This window comes from Schistocerca nitens, chromosome 3 (genome assembly GCF_023898315.1).
Source record: "Schistocerca nitens isolate TAMUIC-IGC-003100 chromosome 3, iqSchNite1.1, whole genome shotgun sequence".
In the NCBI taxonomy this organism is placed as follows: domain Eukaryota; kingdom Metazoa; phylum Arthropoda; class Insecta; order Orthoptera; family Acrididae; genus Schistocerca; species Schistocerca nitens.
In genome coordinates, this window is record NC_064616.1 from 317,757,537 (window position 1) to 317,779,758 (window position 22,222).

The window sequence follows — 22,222 nt, forward strand, 5'->3', positions numbered from 1 at the left end:
TCAATCTCCTGGACATCTGGGGCAGACTGTTCTTAATGTGCTTCTCCTTGCAGTTGGAGCATGTTGGCAAGTCGGTCTTCGGGATTTTGCAGTCACTACTAAGGTAATCCCCCATACACTTAACACAGTGTGGGAGCATCTGGGAGAACTTGGTAACATCATCCAAGCTCTGACAGTTGAAGCACTGTGGCAGCCCACCTCTTCTGTGGAGTTCCTTCACAGTGATTCCGACATCTGCCATGTGGAAGACCTGGAAAATCTTCCTATTCGCTGCACTGTTGTCAAGGATGATTAGGACGAGTGGCATGTCAGAGCTGTCCCTGGGCACCTTCCTGCATGACATAGTGTGAATGGGGAAGTCCATTTGCTCGAACAGCTCTCCGAGGTACTCACGGTCCAATCTGAAGGGTAGCTTGCAAAAAATGACCTTCTGTGTTTTCTCCGGCTCTGAGGTAAAAGACAGGATCAGACCACATACACAGCACCAGGCAGCGGTCACCACTACAGGAGATGACCAAAGTGAGTGTGGACAGAATGGGGAACACCTGGAGCAGTGGGGAAGTGCACCTTGCAGGTGTGGACCAAAGTAGGGACACCCAATCCGGAATAGATGGCAAATGGAACTCCATGCACAGTCCAGGCATAAATATGCAGCCAGGCAGCCATTCTCATAGAACACCTGATGAAGTCATTGAGTTACAGAGTAAAAATATTGTGTGGGGAAGGCTTGGACCACTGGCAGAACACCCGATCTCAACTAGATGATAGTGATGTAACACTACAGTTTCTTTGGGTTACAGTGCGAGATATCATGAAATGGCTGAAGCCACAGGCACCAAAGCCACCTTGTGTATATGGTCCACCAAAGGTACATAAGAAGAGTGTATCACTAGGGATAACAGGCACAGGCACTGGCACTGTCAAAACATCTGGCTACATTGCTGAGTGCCCAAGTGGTTCACTGCAATCGCCTCATCTGAAATTAAGCACTATTTGTGAATATTCTAAGAGCAATGAAACTGTTAAACTGAAGTGAGATGATATACTGATACATTTCAATGTCACTTTACTATTCACCAGAATCCTCCCCCTCTCCCCCCCCCCCCAATAATAATAATAATAATAATAATAATGCTGTCTTTGCTGGAACTACATTTTGATTGTCTTATGTTAAGTTTGTTCTGTAGCAAGTAAAAGTTGTTGACAATCTCATTATCAGTGATCCCAGTCCAATACACCAAGTGTATTCATCAGCCAGCAGCATAAACAGGTGTTCCTGAGAAAACTATTGTGCAGCATCAATGTATTTCTGCATGAAAATGCTGTCTCTCGGTACAAGCTGCTGATTTGCTACTGTCTGACAATAGCCTGCAAGAGTAGCACAGGCTATACCCTTCTGAACAACCACCCCTACTCAAAAGGCATCTTCATTGTGAACAGTCGAATGGCATTCATAAACAGTGATATTAGTTGCTGTATGGCAATCAAAATAGGACAGTATATGGGAAAGACCAGCCACAGAAACTTGCAGTTTAGGTGCAGTGAAGAGGACCGCTCTTGAAATGCCTGTTTTATAGTTTTATCTAGTGTTCCAAACTTACACTGCATAATATTCAATAATATTTTGTTCAAATTATCATTGGCTATGGAAGCCTATGTACGTATAAAGCACAGAGTTCAAAATCCATTGACTTCATGTGACGTGGAACACACTTCATAGTTGGGAAAAGATGGGAAGGAAATTGACCATGCATTTGCCTCAAGTAATATAGGGAGACAATGGAAAATATACAACAGGATGGTCAGATTAGTATTTAACCTTGTTCCACATGAATACGAATTCAGTGCCTAAAGTATTGAACCAACTTTCTCAGTAAATTTGTCAACTTTAAAGAAGTGTTTAAAACACTAGCTAATAACTGATATGTTCAGTCCCCTAAGCCAAGAAACCAATTTGTATGACATTTTATATTATATCATGTTGGACCTCCTTTATAATAGCATAGTGTAGCAACTCAGTGCAATATGGACTCAAGTCGCTGGATGTCCCCTGCAAAAATCTTGTGCCATGCTGCCTCTATAGCAGTCCATAATTACAAAAGTAATTACAAAAGTGTTTAATGTGCATGATTTTGTGCACAAACTGATCTCTCGATTATGTCCCATAAATGTTTGATGGGATTCATGTCACTCAATGTGGGTGGCCAAATCATTTGCTCAGATTGTCCAGAATGTTCTTCAAACCAATCACAAACAACTGTGGCCAGGTGATGTGGCACATTGTCATCCATAAAAATTTCATTGTTGGTCGGGAACATGAAGACCATGAATAGCTGCAAAAGGTCTCCAAGTAGCTGAACATAACAATTTCTAGTTAATGATCAGTTCCATGTAAACACAGCCCACTCCATTATGGAGCCACCACCAGCTTGCACAGTGCCTTGTTGACAACTCGAGTATATGGCTTCATGGAGTCTGCGCCATGCGTGAACTCTACCGTCAGCTCTTACCAACTGAAATCTGAACTCATTTAAATGGATCACAGTTTTCCAGTTGTCCAGGATCCAACCCACATGGTCATGATGCCAGGAGAGGTGCTTCAGGGAATGTCGTGCTCTTAACAAAGGCACTCGCATAGGTCATCTGCTGTTATAGTCCATTAATACTAAATTTTGCTGCATTGTCTTAAAAGGATATGTTCGATGTATGTCCCACACTAATTTCTGTGGTTATTACATGCAGTGTTGCTTGTCTGTTAGCAATGACAACTCTACACAAATGCTGCTGCTCTTGGTCATTAACTGAAGACCATCAGCAATTGCATTGTCCGTGCTGAGAGGTAATGCCTGAAGTGTGGTATTCTTGGTGCATTCTTCACACTGTAGACCTCGAAATATTGAATTCCCTAATGATTTCTAAAATGGAATGTCCCATGTGCATAGCTCCAACTACCATTCCACATTTAAAGTCTGTCAATTCACGTCATGCGGCCATAATCGCATCAGAAACCTTTTCACATAGATCACCTGAGTGCAAATGACATCTCTGCCCATGCACTTCCCTTTAATACCTTATGTATGCGATACTACCACCATCTGTATACGTGCATATCACTATCCCATGACTTTTATCACCTCAGTGTATCTACTATCATTCTGATCTAAACTGTGTGCGAAATGCCATTACCATGACTGATCATTGTCAATATCCTAACCTTGGATTTGATCAAGAAAATTATTTTCATTGTTTTCCCTTTTTATGATGGGACAAAACAAATAGTTTAAAACACAATGAAATAAAAAAGTACACGTTAGGAATAATCAATGGAAGGATCTGGAAGAAGAAATGCATTTTTAAAGTGAATGTAAAATAACACTGGTCATCTAATGGCACAATAAACAAAGACAGGATCACTTTTTTACCTTTTTTGAGAAGTCCCACAGTTGCTTGAAGACCTTCTTATCCAGTGATCCAAATAAATGAAAATTAAGAACATACAATGCACTTGTTTTCACCCAGAGTAATGCTGACTCTGAATCTAGTTTTTCTGTCTGCCTCGCTTCCAATTCAGCTGAAGTACTACGGATATATGCATCAAATTCTTCAGCTAGTGCTGTGTTCTTACTTATTGATGGTTTTCTGTCATCAAATGCCTGTTCCACTGCTCTCTGTAAAGACAGCAACACTTTATAAAGATATGAAATATCATAGATAAATACAATTGAACAGAGAGATTCATTAGTGTACACAAAATTTAAAAACTTTTCTTGGTATTTAAACAGTAGTATGCGAACACACAACCATCCGCTGTATAAACGACATGTTGAGCAACAGAAGGCACACAATAATAATATTAAAAAATGGGCATTACAAACTAGTTTTTGAATTTTCATTCTTCTTCATGGGTATTTATAATTTCATGCAGGGCTTAGTACACATTTTCCACAAAAGCGACATTTCTACTTTCCTTTGGAAAACTACTGGTGATCTTCAGTCTGAAGCCTTGTTTGATACAGCTCTCCATGCTAATCTATTCTGTGAAAGCCTCTTCAATCTCTGTACAACTACTGCAACTTTATTATATTTAACCCTGCTTACTGTACTCAAGCCTTGGTCCTCCTCCCATAATTTTTACCCTCACACTTCACCATAAGAAAATGATGATTCCTTGTTGCATCAGGATACACCCTATATATGGTTCCTTTCCTTTGGTCAAGTTAGGCCATAAACTTTTCTTTTTCCCCAATTTGATTCAGTACCTCCTCATAAGTTATTTTGATCTACTCATCTACTATTTGTGATTCTTCTGGAGCACCACATTTCAAGAGCTTCTATTCTCTTCTTGTCTGATACGCTGACTGTCCACATTTCATTTCACTTCTGTACAAGGCTATATTGCAGACAAATATCTTCAGAAAGAAATTCCTAACATTTCAATTTATATTTGAAGTTAATAAATTTCCCTTTTTCATAAATATTTTTCTAGCTATTGCTCGTCCACATTTTACATGCTCTCTAATTTAATCATTATCAATTGGTTTATTGCCCATGGTTGAACTGTGTAAGCATTCACTTGAGCATGAACAACTGCTACAATTCCGCACTGCATTGATAATGACCTGAAACAGGTCGAAATCTGATCTGCGTTGTTACTATAAATGACATATTAAAGCAACTTAATTCCATGACTGATTGCTGCTCTATCTAGCCCAATATAACCACAGTTGTTGCGTGCACCCAACCCATGGAGGGCAACCTGGTGAAGAAAATACTTTGCTGCATCACAAGTGTGCTTTATGTCTTCATCCCATGTCACAAGCTCCAGCCATTGTCTACCTCTGTAACTGGCCACATCCCACACTGGACCACTCTTTCTGCTTCTAAGTCTCCCTAAAACAATTTAAATCCTCAGAGAAACTGCTGTCACTTCTTAACGTAATACTTGCTGTGTTTGCTTTATGCCAACCATAATGAACACTACAGTGCACGAGTGCCTAGACCATACTTCCAACTACCACAAAATCAACATTAAATATTCTATGCACACCCCAAAGCAAATTCTACATACAGACATGGAAGAATAATGACACTGCCTGGCACGCCTGGTTCACTGCCACAGCACACTGCCCCACCAACTGCTTTCTTATGCGCATACCACTATAGTGACACAACATATGCTTGGATCAGGTAAAAAAAAGGCCACGTCCTTTTCAAAGGAAACAGCCCAACATTTGCATTAACTCATTTAGAAAAACAGCACAAAACCAATATCTGGATGACATTATGGGTATTTGAACTGCCACTGCCCTGAATGCAGGTCCAAATGTCTTTTTCACTACACCTCCTCGACCAATGTCTGTCACTGAAAGTGAGAAGCAGGTACGTGTCTCAGCTGGAAACAGTGTTTGACAACTAAAACTGCATTGCAAAGCTTTAATAACATAATGGATGTTAAAATGCAATCTTCAATGGCCTTGCAGTAGATGAGTCCAGCCTCATTTCAATTATTTCATCGCAAGACCTAGTGAAATGCTGACAAACACAATCAGATCATCTCAAATTCCAGGTCCACATATCTGTACTGATCATCTATCTTGTACACAAGGCAACTGGTGTCAAATTAAGCCAGTTAGCCACACCCTACATAGCATGCTTGTTTTAAAGTCTGTATGTTGTCTGTGGTAACTGGGCCACATGTGACTCAGAAAGTGGTCTTCAAATTTGACAGTTTACCCTCCATTGTTTGGAGTTACTCCAGTGTGTGCAATTTATACAAAAGAAAGGATGGAGCACACATTATACTTGCACAAGTGTGTGAGCAGTGACACTCCCTGTGCAGTGTCAATCAATGTGGTGAAATAATGAAATACATTAAATGTACACTCCTGGAAATGGAAAAAAGAACACATTGACACCGGTGTGTCAGACCCACCATACTTGCTCCGGACACTGCGAGAGGGCTGTACAAGCAATGATCACACGCACGGCACAGCGGACACACCAGGAACCGCGGTGTTGGCCGTCGAATGGCGCTAGCTGCGCAGCATTTGTGCACCGCCGCCGTCAGTGTCCGCCAGTTTGCCGTGGTATACGGAGCTCCATCGCAGTCTTTAACACTGGTAGCATGCCGCGACAGCGTGGACGTGAACCGTATGTGCAGTTGACGGACTTTGAGCGAGGGCGTATAGTGGGCATGCGGGAGGCCGGGTGGACGTACCGCCGAATTGCTCAACACGTGGGGCGTGAGGTCTCCACAGTACATCGATGTTGTCACCAGTGGTCGGCGGAAGGTGCACGTGCCCGTCGACCTGGGACCGAACCGCAGCGACGCACGGATGCACGCCAAGACCGTAGGATCCTACGCAGTGCCGTAGGGGACCGCACCGCCACTTCCCAGCAAATTAGGGACACTGTTGCTCCTGGGGTATCGGCGAGGACCATTCGCAACCGTCTCCATGAAGCTGGGCTACGGTCCCGCACACCGTTAGGCCGTCTTCCGCTCACGCCCCAACATCGTGCAGCCCGCCTCCAGTGGTGTCGCGACAGGCGTAAATGGAGGGACGAATGGAGACGTGTCGTCTTCAGCGATGAGAGTCGCTTCTGCCTTGGTGCCAATGATGGTCGTATGCGTGTTTGGCGCCGACAGGTGAGCGCCACAATCAGGACTGCATACGACCGAGGCACACAGGGCCAACACCCGGCATCATGGTGTGGGGAGCGATCTCCTACACTGGCCGTACACCACTGGTGATCGTCGAGGGGACACTGAATAGTGCACGGTACATCCAAACCGTCATCGAACCCATCGTTCTACCATTCCTAGACCGGCAAGGGAACGTGCTGTTCCAACAGGACAATGCACGTCCGCATGTATCCCGTGCCACCCAACGTGCTCTAGAAGGTGTAAGTCAACTACCCTGGCCAGCAAGATCTCCGGATCTGTCCCCCATTGAGCATGTTTGGGACTGGATGAAGCGTCGTCTCACGCGGTCTGCACGTCCAGCACGAACGCTGGTCCAACTGAGGCGCCAGGTGGAAATGGCATGGCAAGCCGTTCCACAGGACTACATCCAGCATCTCTACGATCGTCTCCATGGGAGAATAGCAGCCTGCATTGCTGCGAAAGGTGGATATACACTGTACTAGTGCCGACATTGTGCATGCTCTGTTGCCTGTGTCTATGTGCCTGTGGTTCTGTCAGTGTGATCATGTGCTGTATCTGACCCCAGGAATGTGTCAATAAAGTTTCCCATTCCTGGGACAATGAATTCACGGTGTTCTTATTTCAATTTCCAGGAGTGTATTTCTGTCAGACATGATATAGAGCAGAATGTGCAGTTCCGTTTTAGCTGTGCTGTCAGGTGTAAGCTCTTGCCCCAAAATTTTAAGAGATCTGACAATAATCCTAAAAGTTTATTATCTGACTATACAGTGATAGACTTTTTTCAGCCATGGCCGCACAAAAACATTAAACTAGTGCCTAACTATACTTGTAACTGTAGTTATTTAATATCAAATTAATCATATAAAAGGATGAGGTTCCTTTGAAATAAAAGATGATGTCTTTTAACTTAATTTATTCATCTTCAAACAATGGAAAACGTGCTTACCTGTTTCACACTCATTCCTTTGATTATACTGACAAATTTTAAAGCTAATGCACTCCAAAAAGCCACAAATGAGTCAACATTCTTATTCCAAGTAAATATTTCTCTCAATGCACTTCTACACACTTTGTATTCACCTGTGCGCATTTCTGGCTCAAAATTCGTCTATTACATGTTCACTCGACTGACTCTGCTCCACTACTGCTCTCCCACATTCCCTACTAACTCACACCGTTGACCCAACCTGACAATGCCACACCTGCTGGAAAAGGCAGGAAACTACAAAGTTCTACAAGTTAAGGCTCACAAGCTAGCACTTGCTGCTATGTAGCTCACTGGCAAGCACATTGATCAAGGTATCCTTAACAACAGGTATCATCATAACTGACACCTCAGATATTGGGACGTATGCTCAAAGAAGTGCTGAACATACGTGACAAATTATGATGGTGACGAACTGCCTGTTGGCTGGCATTGTCAAAACTTCACCCTCTATTGCTGGTGGTGAACTGGAGTCAAGCTGGCAGCCACAGACTGTATGTACCTGTCACACCAACATTCAATGACTTCTACACGGTCATTTCCAATGTAGTCCTCCTCTTGCTACTTGCGACAATTGTTTGTTGCAGCACTGGAATCCAGGACCTGTTTACTTCAAGGTTTTCTTCTTTCTAGTTGAAGCTATTCTCATGTTTGTGTACTTCTATAACTTCTCTGAAGAACTGGTTGTGATAGCTCTTCTCTACAGTCAGAACTTCCGTGTCAGTGAATTTTACTATGTGGTCGGCCACACACAACATGTGCTCTGCCACGGCCGATTTCTCGACCTACCTCAAGCTGCAATGTCGCTTCATGGCCGATTTCTCCACCTGCCCCAGCCTGCAATGTCGTTTATGTTCTGTGATCTTGGTGTTGATTGCTCATCCAGTCACTCCAATATAATCTTCTTCACACATGTATGTTATGCATTATATTGCAGATGGGTCCCTTTTCTCCTTTGCTGATCTGAGACACACTTACATTTTCTTTGTCAGTTTGTAAATAGACTTCATGCTGTTTGTGCCCAATATACATCTGATTCTTTCCATCACTTTGGGAATGTATGGCAGACAGCCTGTACCCAACATTTCTTTTTCTGACATGTCACTCCGCCTAGTGTTTGACTATGTTATACTGCTAATATAACTTGTGGAGAACCCATTGCTCCTCAGAACACCTTCCAGGTGTTGCATTTTGTGTCAGAGGTGCTGTGGCTCACATATTTGTCTTGCTCATGTTACGAGTGTATTAATCATGCCTCTTTTCTGGCTTGGGTGGTGATTTTATAGTTTGTGCAGGTACTGGTCTGTGTGTGTGTGTGTGTGTGTGTGTGTGTGTGTGTGTGAGAGAGAGAGAGAGAGAGAGAGAGAGAGAGAGAGAGAGTTTTTGTTACATGCTGTGTGCCAGGTTTTTACCATCCCTTGTGACCAACATATCTAGAAATGGTAGCTGTTTGTCCTTTTCTACCTCCATGGTAAATTTTATGTTGGCATGAATGCTGTTCAATTGCCTTAGGAAGGTATCATTGACATATCTGTACCACACCAATTGCCTTAGGAAGGTATCATTGACATATCTGTACCACACCTTAGGTTTGCAAGCTGTCAAGTCCAGTGCTTGTGCTTTGAAATGTTCCATGAAGAAGTTGGCCACCACTGGACTAAGAGGACTACCTACGGCAACACCTTCCAGCTGTTTGTAGAAGTTGTCATTCCATATAAAATAGCTTGTTAGTGAGACATGCATGAAAGAGCTTGGTGATGTCTTGCAGGAAAATGGAACCAGTGTCCACCAGAGAGTTGCTGAGTGGCAAAATCGTAAACAAAGAAACAACATCAAAGTTGAGCAGGATGTTGTTTGGTGCAAGTTCTATTTTCTTCAGCTTCTGCATGAAATTTCCCGAGTTCTTTAAGTATGTATCAGTCTTTCCCACATGTGGCTGGAGCAGAGAGGCCAAGTGTTCTGGCAGTTTATACGTCGGTGAGCCAGAAGCGCTAACCATTGTTCTTAGTGGAACATTGTTCTTATAATCTTTGGTAATCCACACAGGCAAGATATTAGGACTTCTGTGTCATGGAAGCTCCTCTGCATATCAGTCAGCAGAGAAGATGCCTTGACTAACAGATTCATATTCCGTGTGACAAGCTGCATTGAATCTGCGCTTAGTTTTCGGTACGTCGTCGGATCTAATAAATCCCGAATCTTCTGCTCATAATCTTTGGTCTTCACTAGGATGGTTGCATTTCTCCCATTGTCAGGCAGTTCCAGTATACTCTTGTTGGAGTTATGACTCTTGATAGCTTGTACCACTTCCTTCTTCATGTTGCAAGCTGGTGGTTTTGCTCGGCACAGTTTCCTGGCTGTTTCAGTGTGTGTTTCCTCTGCTGTTTCACAAGGAAGGGTCCTAATAGTTGCTTCGGTATTAGCAATAACATCTTCCATAGGTATAGTTCTAATTATGATAGTGAAATTCCCTCCTTTTTGAAGGACAGATTCTTCTTCTTCTTCTGTCAGTTGTGATTGGTGAGGTTGACCACTGTGCGTGACATGTTGGGGATTGCTTTGTTGATCTGCTTCCGGCATCTTGCAAACTTTTTCTTCTGTCACTCAATGCAGCACTCAAGTTCATTCTGCATGCTCCTGTGAGTGATGCTGTTGATCTCGTCCAAGTCATCTCGATGCATTCTGCTTGTAATTTGATAGAAAATGTCCAAAAATTCCTCATCCATTCTTGTCAAAAAGTGGCCAAGAAAGCCTTAACAATTTTGTATTATGCCTCTATAGGGAGCAGATTTGCAGATTGTACCAACACCTTGACTAATGACAGAAGAAGGAAGCACAAATGATGTCCTCTCTCACCTTTCTGTCGTGGTGCCGGGATGAAGGTGCTACATCGGAGTTCTTGAAATGTAAGCGCCTATTCACCACCACCCAAGCACATCGAATGTACAACAGAATGGAATAAGATTTCCTTCAAGAGAAAATTCACACAACATGGAGATACTTAGCAAGAATGAATGATGAACTTTTGGACATTTTCTATCAACTAACTAGCAGAATGCACTGAGATGACTGGGACAAGATCGACAGCATCACTCACAGGACCATGCAGAACAAACTTAAGTGCTGCAATGTGTGACACAAGAAAAAGTTTGCAAGAAGCCAGGAGTAGATTAACAAGGCAATTCCTGACATGTCACGCACAGTGGTCAACCTCACTGAATGACAATTGACTAAAGAGGAAGAGTCTGTCCTTCAAAACTGAGGGAATTTCGCTATCACCCTGATAACTATACCTATGAAGGACTTCATTACTAATACTGAAGTGGCCATTTGGACCCTTCCTTGTAAAGCAGCAGAGGAAATACCCACTGAAGCAGCCATGCTAATGTCCTGAGCAAAACTACCAGCTTGCAACCTGAAGAAAGGTGAGGTAGAAGGGATAAAGAGTCTTAACACCAAAAAAAGTATATTGGCACTGCCTGCTGATAAGGGAAATGCAACCATCATAACGAAGATCAAAGATTATGAGCAGTAGATTCAGGACCTATTAGATCCAATGACATACCAAAAACTAAGTGCAGATCCAACACAGCATATTACATGAAATATGAATCTATTAATCAAGCATCTTCTCTGCCAGTTGATATACACAGGAACCTGCACAATACAGAAGCCCTTTCACCTTGCCTGTATGGATTACCAAAGATCCATAACATGACTGACTGTTAGCGCTTCTGGCTCACCGATGTATGAACTGCCAAAACACTTGGCCTCTCTGCTCCAACCACAAATGGGGAAGACTGACACATACATAAAGGCCTCGGGACATTTCACTGAGAAGTTTAAGAAACTATAACTTACAACATATGACATTCGGGTTAGCTTTAATGTTGTTTCTTTGTTTACAAAAGTGACACTCTAGAGCACATTGGTGCCATTTTCCCGCAAGACATCATCAAGCTCTTTCGTGCATATTTCACCATGAGCTATTTCAGGTGGAATGATAACTTCTGCGAACACCTGGAAGGTGTTGCCATGGATAGTCCTCTTAGTCTAGTGGTGGCCAAATTCTTATTGGAACAGTTCAAAGCACAGGCAGTGGACTTGGCACCTTGTATACCTAAGGTGTGGTACAGATGCTCCAATGATATGTTCCTTGTGTGGAGACATGGTGAGGAACAGCTCGATGACTTCCTAAGACTATAGAACAGCCTCCATGCCACTGTAAAATTTACCATGGAAGCAGAAAAGAACAAACAGTTACCATTTCTAGATTAGCTGGTCACAAGGAATGGTGAAAACCTGGGACGGAGCTTGTAACGAAAACCGACACACAAAGACCAATACCTGCACAAACTGTCAAATCACCACCCAAGCCAGAAAAGAGGCACAGTTAATATGCTCGTAACGTGATCAAGATGAATATGTGAGCCACAGCACCTCAGACGCGAAATGCAACACCTGGAAAGTACTCTGAGGAGCAATGGGTACTCCCAAGTTATATTAGAAATGTAACAGTCAAACCCTCAGTGAAGTGACATTATGGAGAAAGGAATTCGGGGTATGGTCTTTCTGTCATACATTCCCCGAGTGATGGATAGAATTGGCCATATATCAGGCAAATACAGTGTGAAGCCTATTTACTGACTGACAAAGAAAATCTAAGAGTGTCTCAGATCGGCAAAGGTGAAAAAGGACACACGTACAATGTCAGGAATATACTGCACACCATGCGCACGGGGAAAAGTTTATGTTGGAATGACTGGATGATCAATGAACTCCAGGATCACAGAACATAAGCGACATTGCAGGTTGAGGCAGGTGGATAAATAGGCCATGGCAAAGCACGCACTGTGTATGGCCGACCACATAGTAAAATTCACTGGCACGGAAGTTCTGGCTGTAGAGAAGAGCTATCACACCCACTTGTTCAGAGAAGCTATAGAAATATACAAACACAAAAATAGCTTCAACTAGAAAGAAGAAAGCCTCAAGGTTAACGGAGCCTGGATTCTCGTGCTGCAGCGAACAACCGTTGCCGGTAGTAAGAGGAGAACTGCACCAGAAATGACTGCGGAGAAGTCCTTGAATGTTGGCGCACCAGATACATATAGTCTGCAGCCGTGAGCTTGGCTCCAGTCCAGCTCCAGCAATGGTCATTAGGAGTGGGGTGATGCTTCAACAACGACAGTCACTCGTGCTGCTGAAATGTCAGGAAAATCATCAGACAAACATTGGCTGAAGACCCTGAGACAGAAGCCAACAGGCAGTTTGTCAACAAGTGTCCATGAAAGCCTTAAAAATTTTGAATTACGATTGTATCTCCCTGCAGCTAAAAGTTATTGCCCCCTTTTTCTTTTAATACAATATAATGTGCCAAAAATTCCCTTGTAGTTCATACTTTTCTTGCAAGAGCCACGAGATCTGTGACAGTTCAAACATTGTTTATTATCTGGAAGAAATGCTACCACAGCTCTTGTTTATCACAGCCAACTTTTTGCCCCATTTGGACTAATTCTGGAGTTTTAGCCAAATACAACACTTCATTTGATAACATAACTACTAAAAACACTACACACACTGTAGTAGTTGTTAGGGTGACAGTGCTAGGAGACAAGCACTAGCAGCATGAACTGTTCCAACTTTTAACAACTTCTGTCAATTCAAAACTAGAGAGACAAAGTGGAATGTTTGTCAACACTACATAAAAGCTAATGCCTTACTAGTTTCGTTACAACTCTCACATTTTTGTATTGTTTTTGTTTCTCTCCATTAACTCTGTTTCATTAAGTGTTATGGTGGGAAATTTGTAACTATGATAATGCAAAAGCAGGTGAGAATTAGCATTCTGAACACAGAGAATTTGAAGGGACTGACAAAAAATGTTATAAACAACAAGAAAACATTAATTCTGGGAACATAAATGCCGGGTCATACTGTACGATACATCCTTCTGCTGGAACAGGAATCAATATTTCATAAGGCAGTTTTACCCCTGGGGCTCATTGCAATAAATTTGTCTTAAAAGGCTTTCAGTGATAGGTGCATCACATTTAACACTTACTGTGCCTTTCTACGGGCCAATTATCCTCTGTGGCATTACAGGTTGATAAACCTTTTACAATTTCATCAATTTCTTGTATTCAACAAAAACAATGAGGGTTTTTTAATTTATGAAAAAGAGGCTATGTAAGTAAGAAAAGTTTTTGCACTGGCTTATTTCAAACAAGAATATTGTATTTCCTGCCAACCGCTGTCTCAAATCTGTTTATGATACACAAGGGGAATGTTGAGTCTCCAACTTTACATTCAAAACATCAACTCAAGTCAGTCACATTTTGGCACAACAGTCTCAGCTGTTTTAGAGCTGGTATAACACAAATGTGTGAACTCCCTCCCTCTGACAGTGGAATCAATAAATAGTTAGACAATCTGAACTTTGTAGCATGTAAAAAAGGTTGCAGCCCTTCGCTGATGGACTGTTTATACAAAGAACAAAAAAATGCTGTAGTCTCCACTAATAATTCTTCACTTACATCCGCAGTGTGCAAAAGCACATGTGTGGCTATTCCGTTTCTTGGGCCATTTTTCTACAACTTGGCTAAGCTATTTCAGTATATTAATGTTAAACTCGTTTTTTCAAAGAGCTCTCCCATGCAATACACGTTCCCACATAATGAGCAACCTATCAGGAATTTATTCTCTTAACTCAGGTGTCTAAAAAATTAGGTGTACAGAATGTTCCACCAAGTATATCGGTCAAACAAGGAGATTTTTTCCTGTTAGGTTTAGCAAGCATCTCCCGGTGGGGGAGGGGTGGGGGGTGGGGTGAAAAGGGCCAGGTGAAAAAATTTTCCCCCTTTGCCCAGCACCTCAAATCTTCTGGCCATTGGCCCCAAATCTAAACCTTAAAATCCTTCATGTGGCCAACAAATGAAAGAAATTGAATTTGTTGGAAGAGTTTCAAACTTCTAAGCATATCTATTTCAAATCTCTGAATCTAATAAATGATCAGGTCTTTTTGAAGCATTAAACATTTTTGGATATAATGATGTGTATTTTTAAATTGGGTTGCTACATGTATACTTATTAATTATTATGTTTAAGCCTTAGCCATCAGTTATGTTTTAGCACACCACCTTGAGGGCCTTTTCTCGCTACAGCTCCACAGGGCCTTGACACTTGCTTGGCAGTCTAGTTTTTGGCACAACAGCATGTACTCACAGTATTGTGAACAGACCATATTTGTGTTCAAGGGGCAGTTTCTTCATATGTAAGTTATCATTATTACAGTTAGTTTGCCAGTTTAGCATTGCTTCTGGCTTCGTTGCTTCATACTTTTACTGAACATTTTAGCTGTTTCTTTACACTTATTAGTGCCCTTTAACTTGCCAAAGATGTATTAGCCTAGCCATTATATATTTATATATTTTGAACTCCTTAGTTTTCTCTGCTCACTGAACATACCTATGTGTGTAAGTTAGGTACCTCTTCCATGCTTTAGCAGCTTTCTTTTTCCTACTGTCATTACCTTTTCTCGTGTTGCTTCTAGGCGATGTAATGAAGTATTGACAGTGGCTATCTGGCTGTTACTTCCCATTTCTATGAAACTCTCAATTACAATGCCTCAATTATGATTAGCAAGAATTTTTATCAGTAAACTGAGTTGTGGTGCAATATTTTATGAGTTGAATTTATGTCCCTCACCAACCCCTGAAACACAAATGTGGTCCTGTGTTCCATAGTCCAATCTGTGAATGTCTTCCTCTTGCTATTCTCAATTTATTCATTTATTATTGCCTTGAATAGCAATTTATAACTGATACCAGTTTGTAATTTCCCCAGATTGTCTGATTATGTCAAGAAGAGGTAAAACATGTCACATGTTAAGTTTAAATAAACCTATCATGTGCAACTAAGACTGTTTTTTTCTGTTCTAAAGACAAACTCTTATTTGATAAAAAAGTGTTCCTCTGTCTTATGAATGTCTCCAATGAATGTAATGTTACGCAAAAATATGCACCTGTGAAATGCCCCTCCGAAACTTTTGGCATAAGGAGTGGTAGAAGTCACTGCATAAACAACTACTCAATGTATGAAAATAAATGCTATTATTATGTGGGCTAGCTTTGTACTAGTTAACATCACAAACATTTTAATATTGTATGTTGCTGTTACCTGAAATATTTTTCCTGTGAGTAATTGGTTTTCCAGTTCACACAACATTTTCTCAAAGGTCTTGAGTTTTTCTGGAGGAACACCAAATTTTGTTGGATCATGGTGCACAGATTTGATCGTGCGTTTGAACAGGCTCCAATGATTATGTAAAGTACTCTGGGTGCTTATAATCTCATCCAGAGTCACCAAAATCAAAAGGAGATCTCCTAAATGCTCAAAAACATCCTGAAAGATAAATAATTATTTGAGTGTCTGTCATTGAAGTGTACTTATGAAGTTCTTCAAAGACTTCAGAAGACGCACACATGCAACCCCCCCCCCCCAACCACACACACACACACACACACACACACACACACACACACACACACACACCTCTTTCTTTGTATCAAGTAATTTCTGAATTTATATGTAAATCTATTTCTTCACATGCTTACTACAGGAAAGTTGCAACAAAATTGCTCCTTTCATTAAATAAATATTTCATTTCAAAGTGTGTATATCATAATGTACGCCTTGACATTAAAACTACCTGCCTGACCAAATCATGAGCGTAGATAGCACTGGTATTTAAGAATACCTTCCTGCTGATTCACCTACCCTGACATGCTTCACAACTCATTCAGTATGAGCGTTGCCTCCAAAATACAAAGCTATGAGTATAGCTCTCATCCCTTCATCCTTATATGAGGCAAAAAGGGAAAGGAAACAAGCAGCATTGATCTGAAATCATGCCAAAATCATTCTTTCTTTCAGTCTACTATGTCTTGAGCATAAAAAGTTTAACACTTTGCTTGAAGTCGAAAGACAGAAATACAACATTCATTATTTTGAGATAATGTAAAACAATTACAGCCTGTCAAAAGGTACTAGATTCATCTGTAATTGCATCAGTAACTAGAGACTATTAGCAAATACTGAAAGTACTTTCTTTCACTTCTCTTTTTGACAAATGGACGAGGCCATGAAAAATTTCTCTGTAGTCAGAACTCTAGTATTCATATTTACAAATACTGTACTACTGGCAAAATGATAAATATCAGTAGTACAAAATAAAATTGTAATAACAATTACTGTTAACAAAAATGAGAATTATTCTAGGCACATTCTGCAACAAGCCTAAGCATTACTAGAATTTGCATTTAAATGCTCTTATAAATATAAAGAAGGAAACAATTCTGAATGTTTAATGCCTTGTAAGATACTTTTTCTTTCACATTGTGTTTTATGAAGAAATTTCATGCCAGTACAACATTAATGAACAAAACTGCAATTATTTCTTTTTGTTTAATGGCGCACTTTTAAAATGCTGCAGTGTCTTTTCTGAAATAATGATTTCAGTGAAGTCAGTGTAACATTTCCATGAGCTCGTCTTTACTAGAAACCCAAAAGTGACAGTTACTATATGTAAATTCTCCTGTGTTCCATTTCTGCTGCTGAGATCACCCTGGACACCAGAAAACATGAAGAGTGTTCCATAGACCTGCCAGACAAGAAAACTAGCCACCTAATACTATATATCCCGCATTCAGAATTCTTTAAGGATATGAATTTCCATTTACAGTATGAATTTTATTCTAGTACATAAATTTTATTTTATTTTATTTATTTATTTTTTTTTTTTTTAGAAGAATTGTTCTTTAAAACACAAAAATATATGCTTTATGAGAAAAATACAATACCCCACATGATGAAACCTTAAGTTGTTCAGTCCTGGAAACCCTGACACTTATTTCAATTAATGTGTTATGTATTTCTGTTTTAATGAGGCACTGACAGTGGAGATGTTATAAATGGAGTGATATCTATGTTTTAGATTATGTGGAAGGAAATGCACTGTGAATAATCTACAAAGATCACAAAAAACCAAAAGCCACACAGATGAACTGGAATTTGAATTCCAGACATACTGTCACAATTTCAGAAACTAAGAAACATGAATAAAAAACAAATTTATATTAACATTTTTCAATATTTCCAAAAATACCATTTAACTGTCATTACACTAAAAAAATTGTAGCACTGAACAATTTTATATTTATCATTGCAAACATCATCTCCTTTGCAAATGCTGAAGAAGTATTTTCTCACTGTAACAATGTTGCATGCATCAAATGCACATAAACTTCATTCCTATTACAGTAAGTCAGTTCTCAGTAATACTTCCTACTGACATTACTGTACATTATTCTTTCTGCATACACAAGAGGACAATGGCTTATCAAAAATCATTCATTTTAATAAACTGAAAGATATATTCACATATTTGCAATTAGTAAGATTAACTTTAGCTTCATTTAAGACTTCATGTGATTTATACAAAACTACATATGATCTGAATTCGAAATCTGCATATCTGACAACATTTCACGTGAAGTGTAAAATTTAAAATGAAGTTTTTACATTATTTGGATTGAAAACTGGATCTTTCAGTAATCTTTGAGAAACTAACTGAAAATGTAGTCTTGTACAGGGACTATTAGTATAGTACAATATGAAACCTATAGGACATTTCGCATTAGTACAGACCATGCACAAATAAAAAAATCTGTACTGTCAACTACTACAATCTTCAAAAATGATTTTATTTTTCATTTCTTAACTGTAATGTCCATTAAAATTTTGTAACAGCACAGCAGTTTATTTCAGAGGGAATATCACTTCACATTCCTGATGAAAGGCAAACCTGTAAAATATTTAGGATAGCACAGAATATTAAAATGTGCAATTTGAAGTTTCTGTACATCTAATATACATATGCTTTTCCGTTATAACAGAAAAGCTATCCACCATACCTAGGCTCATAACCTATAAGGCAGACTAGGCAGAAAACTTTTGTTCTTTTACTTCAGTCTGCAATAATTTTTCTTTCCTTCTTAAATCCCTATAAATTAATATATTTTTCTATGTACTCTACCTGAAAGTGGATGTCTGTTGCATTTATAACCTGAGGTACATCCTTTGTAGTTGGATACAGTGCTGCAATTTGCTGTATAATATTTACTTCAACTTGCTCACAACGTTTCAAAAAGCATGCTAAACTTTGTAGATCGGGTAAAAGACGGCTAATCATCAACTGTGCAGCTTCATTCTTTGTCCCTTCTTCAACTGCAAAAGAGGTTGAGAAAACATTTCAGTTGTGAATGGTCTTCATTTCACATCAAAGGCTAAAATAATGAAGTGTCACAGTGAGTTGATTGAACAGAATATAATAATGAAATAGAGTGTGTGTGTGTGTGTGTGTGTGTGTGTGTGTGTGTGTGTGTGTGTGTGTAAAAAGTAAGGGGAGACGCCCAGCCACTCTGATCCCAGTTGAAGTCAGTGATAGTAACTTAATGAACAGCCTTGAAATCTCACAGAATGTTGTAATTTACACTACACTTGTATGTATCATAGTCACCTACAATAGAGCTCAAGTCCATATGTAATTGTGGTACCGCCCTTTTGTCAGCAAATAACATACTGACTGAAATGCGGCATGCCGACAGGGATAAACCACAAGCACCACACGCTGGTGGGTCCTCTCACCAGAGGAGAAATCTATGTGGCAGGGAACTGTGTCCAGTGTGGACATGTTCCTCTACACCTGGGAATCCAGCAGAAAAGCATCATCAAAATGGTTCAAATGGCTCTGAGCACTATGGGACTTAACTGCTGAGGTCAACAGTCCCCTAGAACTTAGAACTACTTAAACCTAACTAACCTAAGGACATCACACACATCCATGCCCGAGGCAGGATTCGAACCTGTGACCGTAGCGGTCGCGCGGTTCCCGACTGTAGCGCCTAGAACTGCTCGGCCACCCCGGCCGGCAAAAGCATCATCCTATCTAGATGCTGTAGGTGAAGGAGGGTGTTTTGGACGCACCAGTAGTGGTTGGTTTGTAGTGTATTCATGGAACCAGAGCAGATTAAGAACTCCATGGTCTGAATATCTCATCTGCTCCAGTGCTCTAATATCACCGGTACCCTGATACCTCTGCATCATAACTTTGAACTCTTGCAGAAATATTACCCGACAAAGCAAGCTGGCAGGGTGGCAGCACCATCTAGTTTACACCCTAAGAAACAAGGGAGGCAGTAAAGGCGTACACTCTTGTTCCTTCAGTTTGGGGAACATATTAAAGTCTGGTATGCTCATATCAGGAATGTATGGTGGGTGAGGAAATATTTCCCATCCGTATTTGTCACACACGTCTCTCACTGGTACAGCAATACCTGGTCTTGCAGTATTGTGCAAAATGAGGATACCAGCCGCAAGCAAGCCAGGTGTTCTTCAACGAATGCTCAGGAGCAAAAAATTCTGCCAAAACAGCTTGTACTACACAGCTATTGTAGACGTCCCTTGCAGTGTACTATTTGCAGCTACGACTCTGTTCATGTTGTACACAAAGGCAACATCAGTTTCACCTCTGATAGTTGGTGGTGGAATTTTTGCAGGTGTGGCATTTTGGAACTTTGCCACTGTGATAACTGAGTCTTCAGTTATGCCTCAAAACCTCGTACCCAGGTTTCATCAAGTGCAACAACCCCTTCCCGAACCTGTTCTCTTCCTGTTTGATAATGTTGGAGCTGTTCGTCTGCAATTCTTCTGTGATCTTTATGCTCTTCACTCACATCATGTGGAACCCATCTAGTAGCACCTTTCCTCATCTTTAACTTTTCAGTAATGAATCTTATAAATTGTTCACACACTTTCTGCCCTCATCTGAATTTCATCACTTTTTCATTGATCGTCTCACAAAATGTCATTAACAATAACTTGAGAGGTGTAGCCTGTTGCAGCTGATGGCCTTTCACTTCTCAGGTTGTCCTCAGTGCTTAGCTGACCTTCATGGAAACATGAAGACCACTGTGATACTGTGCTGTGATTGATTACACTGTTCCCACACACCTCTCTCAAAGCACTGTAAATTTCTGTTGGGTTCTTTCCATGTGGAGATTCAGTTTTGATGTAGAAACACTGATAACTGCATGTAATCCGGCCCGACTCAGTTTCGGCTTTCAATTTAAAATTCAATTACTTACACTCACCTGTGCAAGTCAGAGAACACATATACAACAGTCACGCCTAATGTCTCACTCACGACTGACGCAAGTGTTATGGAGATGCTTCGGGAACTCAAATGGGAATCCCTGGAGGGAAGGCAACATTATTTTCGAGGAACACTACTGAGAAAATTTAGAGAACAGGCATTTGAAGCAGACTGCAAAATGATTCTGTTGCCTCCAACGTACATTGTGTGTAAAGACCATAAAGACAGGATACAAGATACTAGGGCTCATACGAAGGCATATTGACAGTCTTTTTTCCCTTGTTCTATTTGCGAGTGGAACAGGAAAGGAAATGACTAGCAGTGGTATGGGTTGAGCTTCGCCATGTGCTGTATGGTGGATTGGGAAGTATCAATGTAGATTTAGAATTTCAACTTTATCAAACCACAGTAACAGTGTGCAGGACTTTTGAAATGACCCTCGTATGTTATCTTGTTTGTACCCAATAAAGTGAAGTCAACCATTCGCCTTCCATATCACCATTCTCACCTGCTTGTTCCATTGCATATCGCTTTGCAATCTTACACTCAGGTATTTAAATGACTTGACTGTGTCGAGCAGGACATTAAAAATGGTGTATCTGAACATCACAGGTATCTTCTTCCTACCAGTCTCATTCATTCACATTCAGAGCTAGCATCCATTCATCACATCAACAGGAAATTTGTCTAAGTTGTCTCGTATCTTCCTACAGTCACTCAACTTCGACACTTTACTGTACACCACAGCATCATCAGCAAAAAACTGTAGATTACTGCCCAACCTGTCCGTCAAATCATTTTAGAGAACAACAGTGGTCCTATCACAATTCCCTGGGAAACTCTTGACAATACCCTTGTCCCTGACAAACACTTGCCATCAAGGACAACATACTGGGTTCTATTACTTAAGAAGTCTTCTAGCCATACACATATCTGTGAACTTATTCCTATGTTTGTACCTTCATTAACAGCCTACAGTGGGGCACCATGCCAAATGCCTTCCAGAAATTTAGAAATATGGCATCTGCCTGTTGCCCTTCAGCCATAGTTCACAGTATATCATATGAGAAAAGGGCAAGCCGAGTTTCGCACAACTGATGTTTTCTAAAACCATGCTGATTTATGGACATAAGCTTCTCAGTCTCAAGAAAGTTTATTATATTCAAATTAAGAATATGTTCAAGGATTCTGCAACAAACTGAATTTCATCACTTTTTCTCACATGTGGAGGATGTGGGCCAGGATGAGAGGCTGAAAACAGACTGAATAGCAATGTATATTTAAACTGCTGGCTATCACACAGCAAAGCCACTGCCACTGGTGGGCCTTTATGCAGGAGCTTTATCGTCAATAACTGGAT

General features: G+C 40.6%; 1 protein-coding gene across 1 annotated transcript in view; it reads right to left on the minus strand.

Annotated features, from left to right (window-relative positions):
* The window catches only part of LOC126248287 (WASH complex subunit 4), a 190,015-nt gene that overhangs the window by 128,051 nt on the left and 39,742 nt on the right, over nucleotides 1-22,222 (minus strand). Inside the window, exons 4-6 of the mRNA XM_049949137.1 lie at nucleotides 18,745-18,935; nucleotides 15,828-16,052; nucleotides 3,423-3,668 (exon numbers count right to left, since the gene is read on the minus strand). Coding sequence (XP_049805094.1) covers nucleotides 3,423-3,668; nucleotides 15,828-16,052; nucleotides 18,745-18,935 — 662 coding nt within the window. The remainder of the gene's footprint in view (nucleotides 1-3,422; nucleotides 3,669-15,827; nucleotides 16,053-18,744; nucleotides 18,936-22,222) is intronic.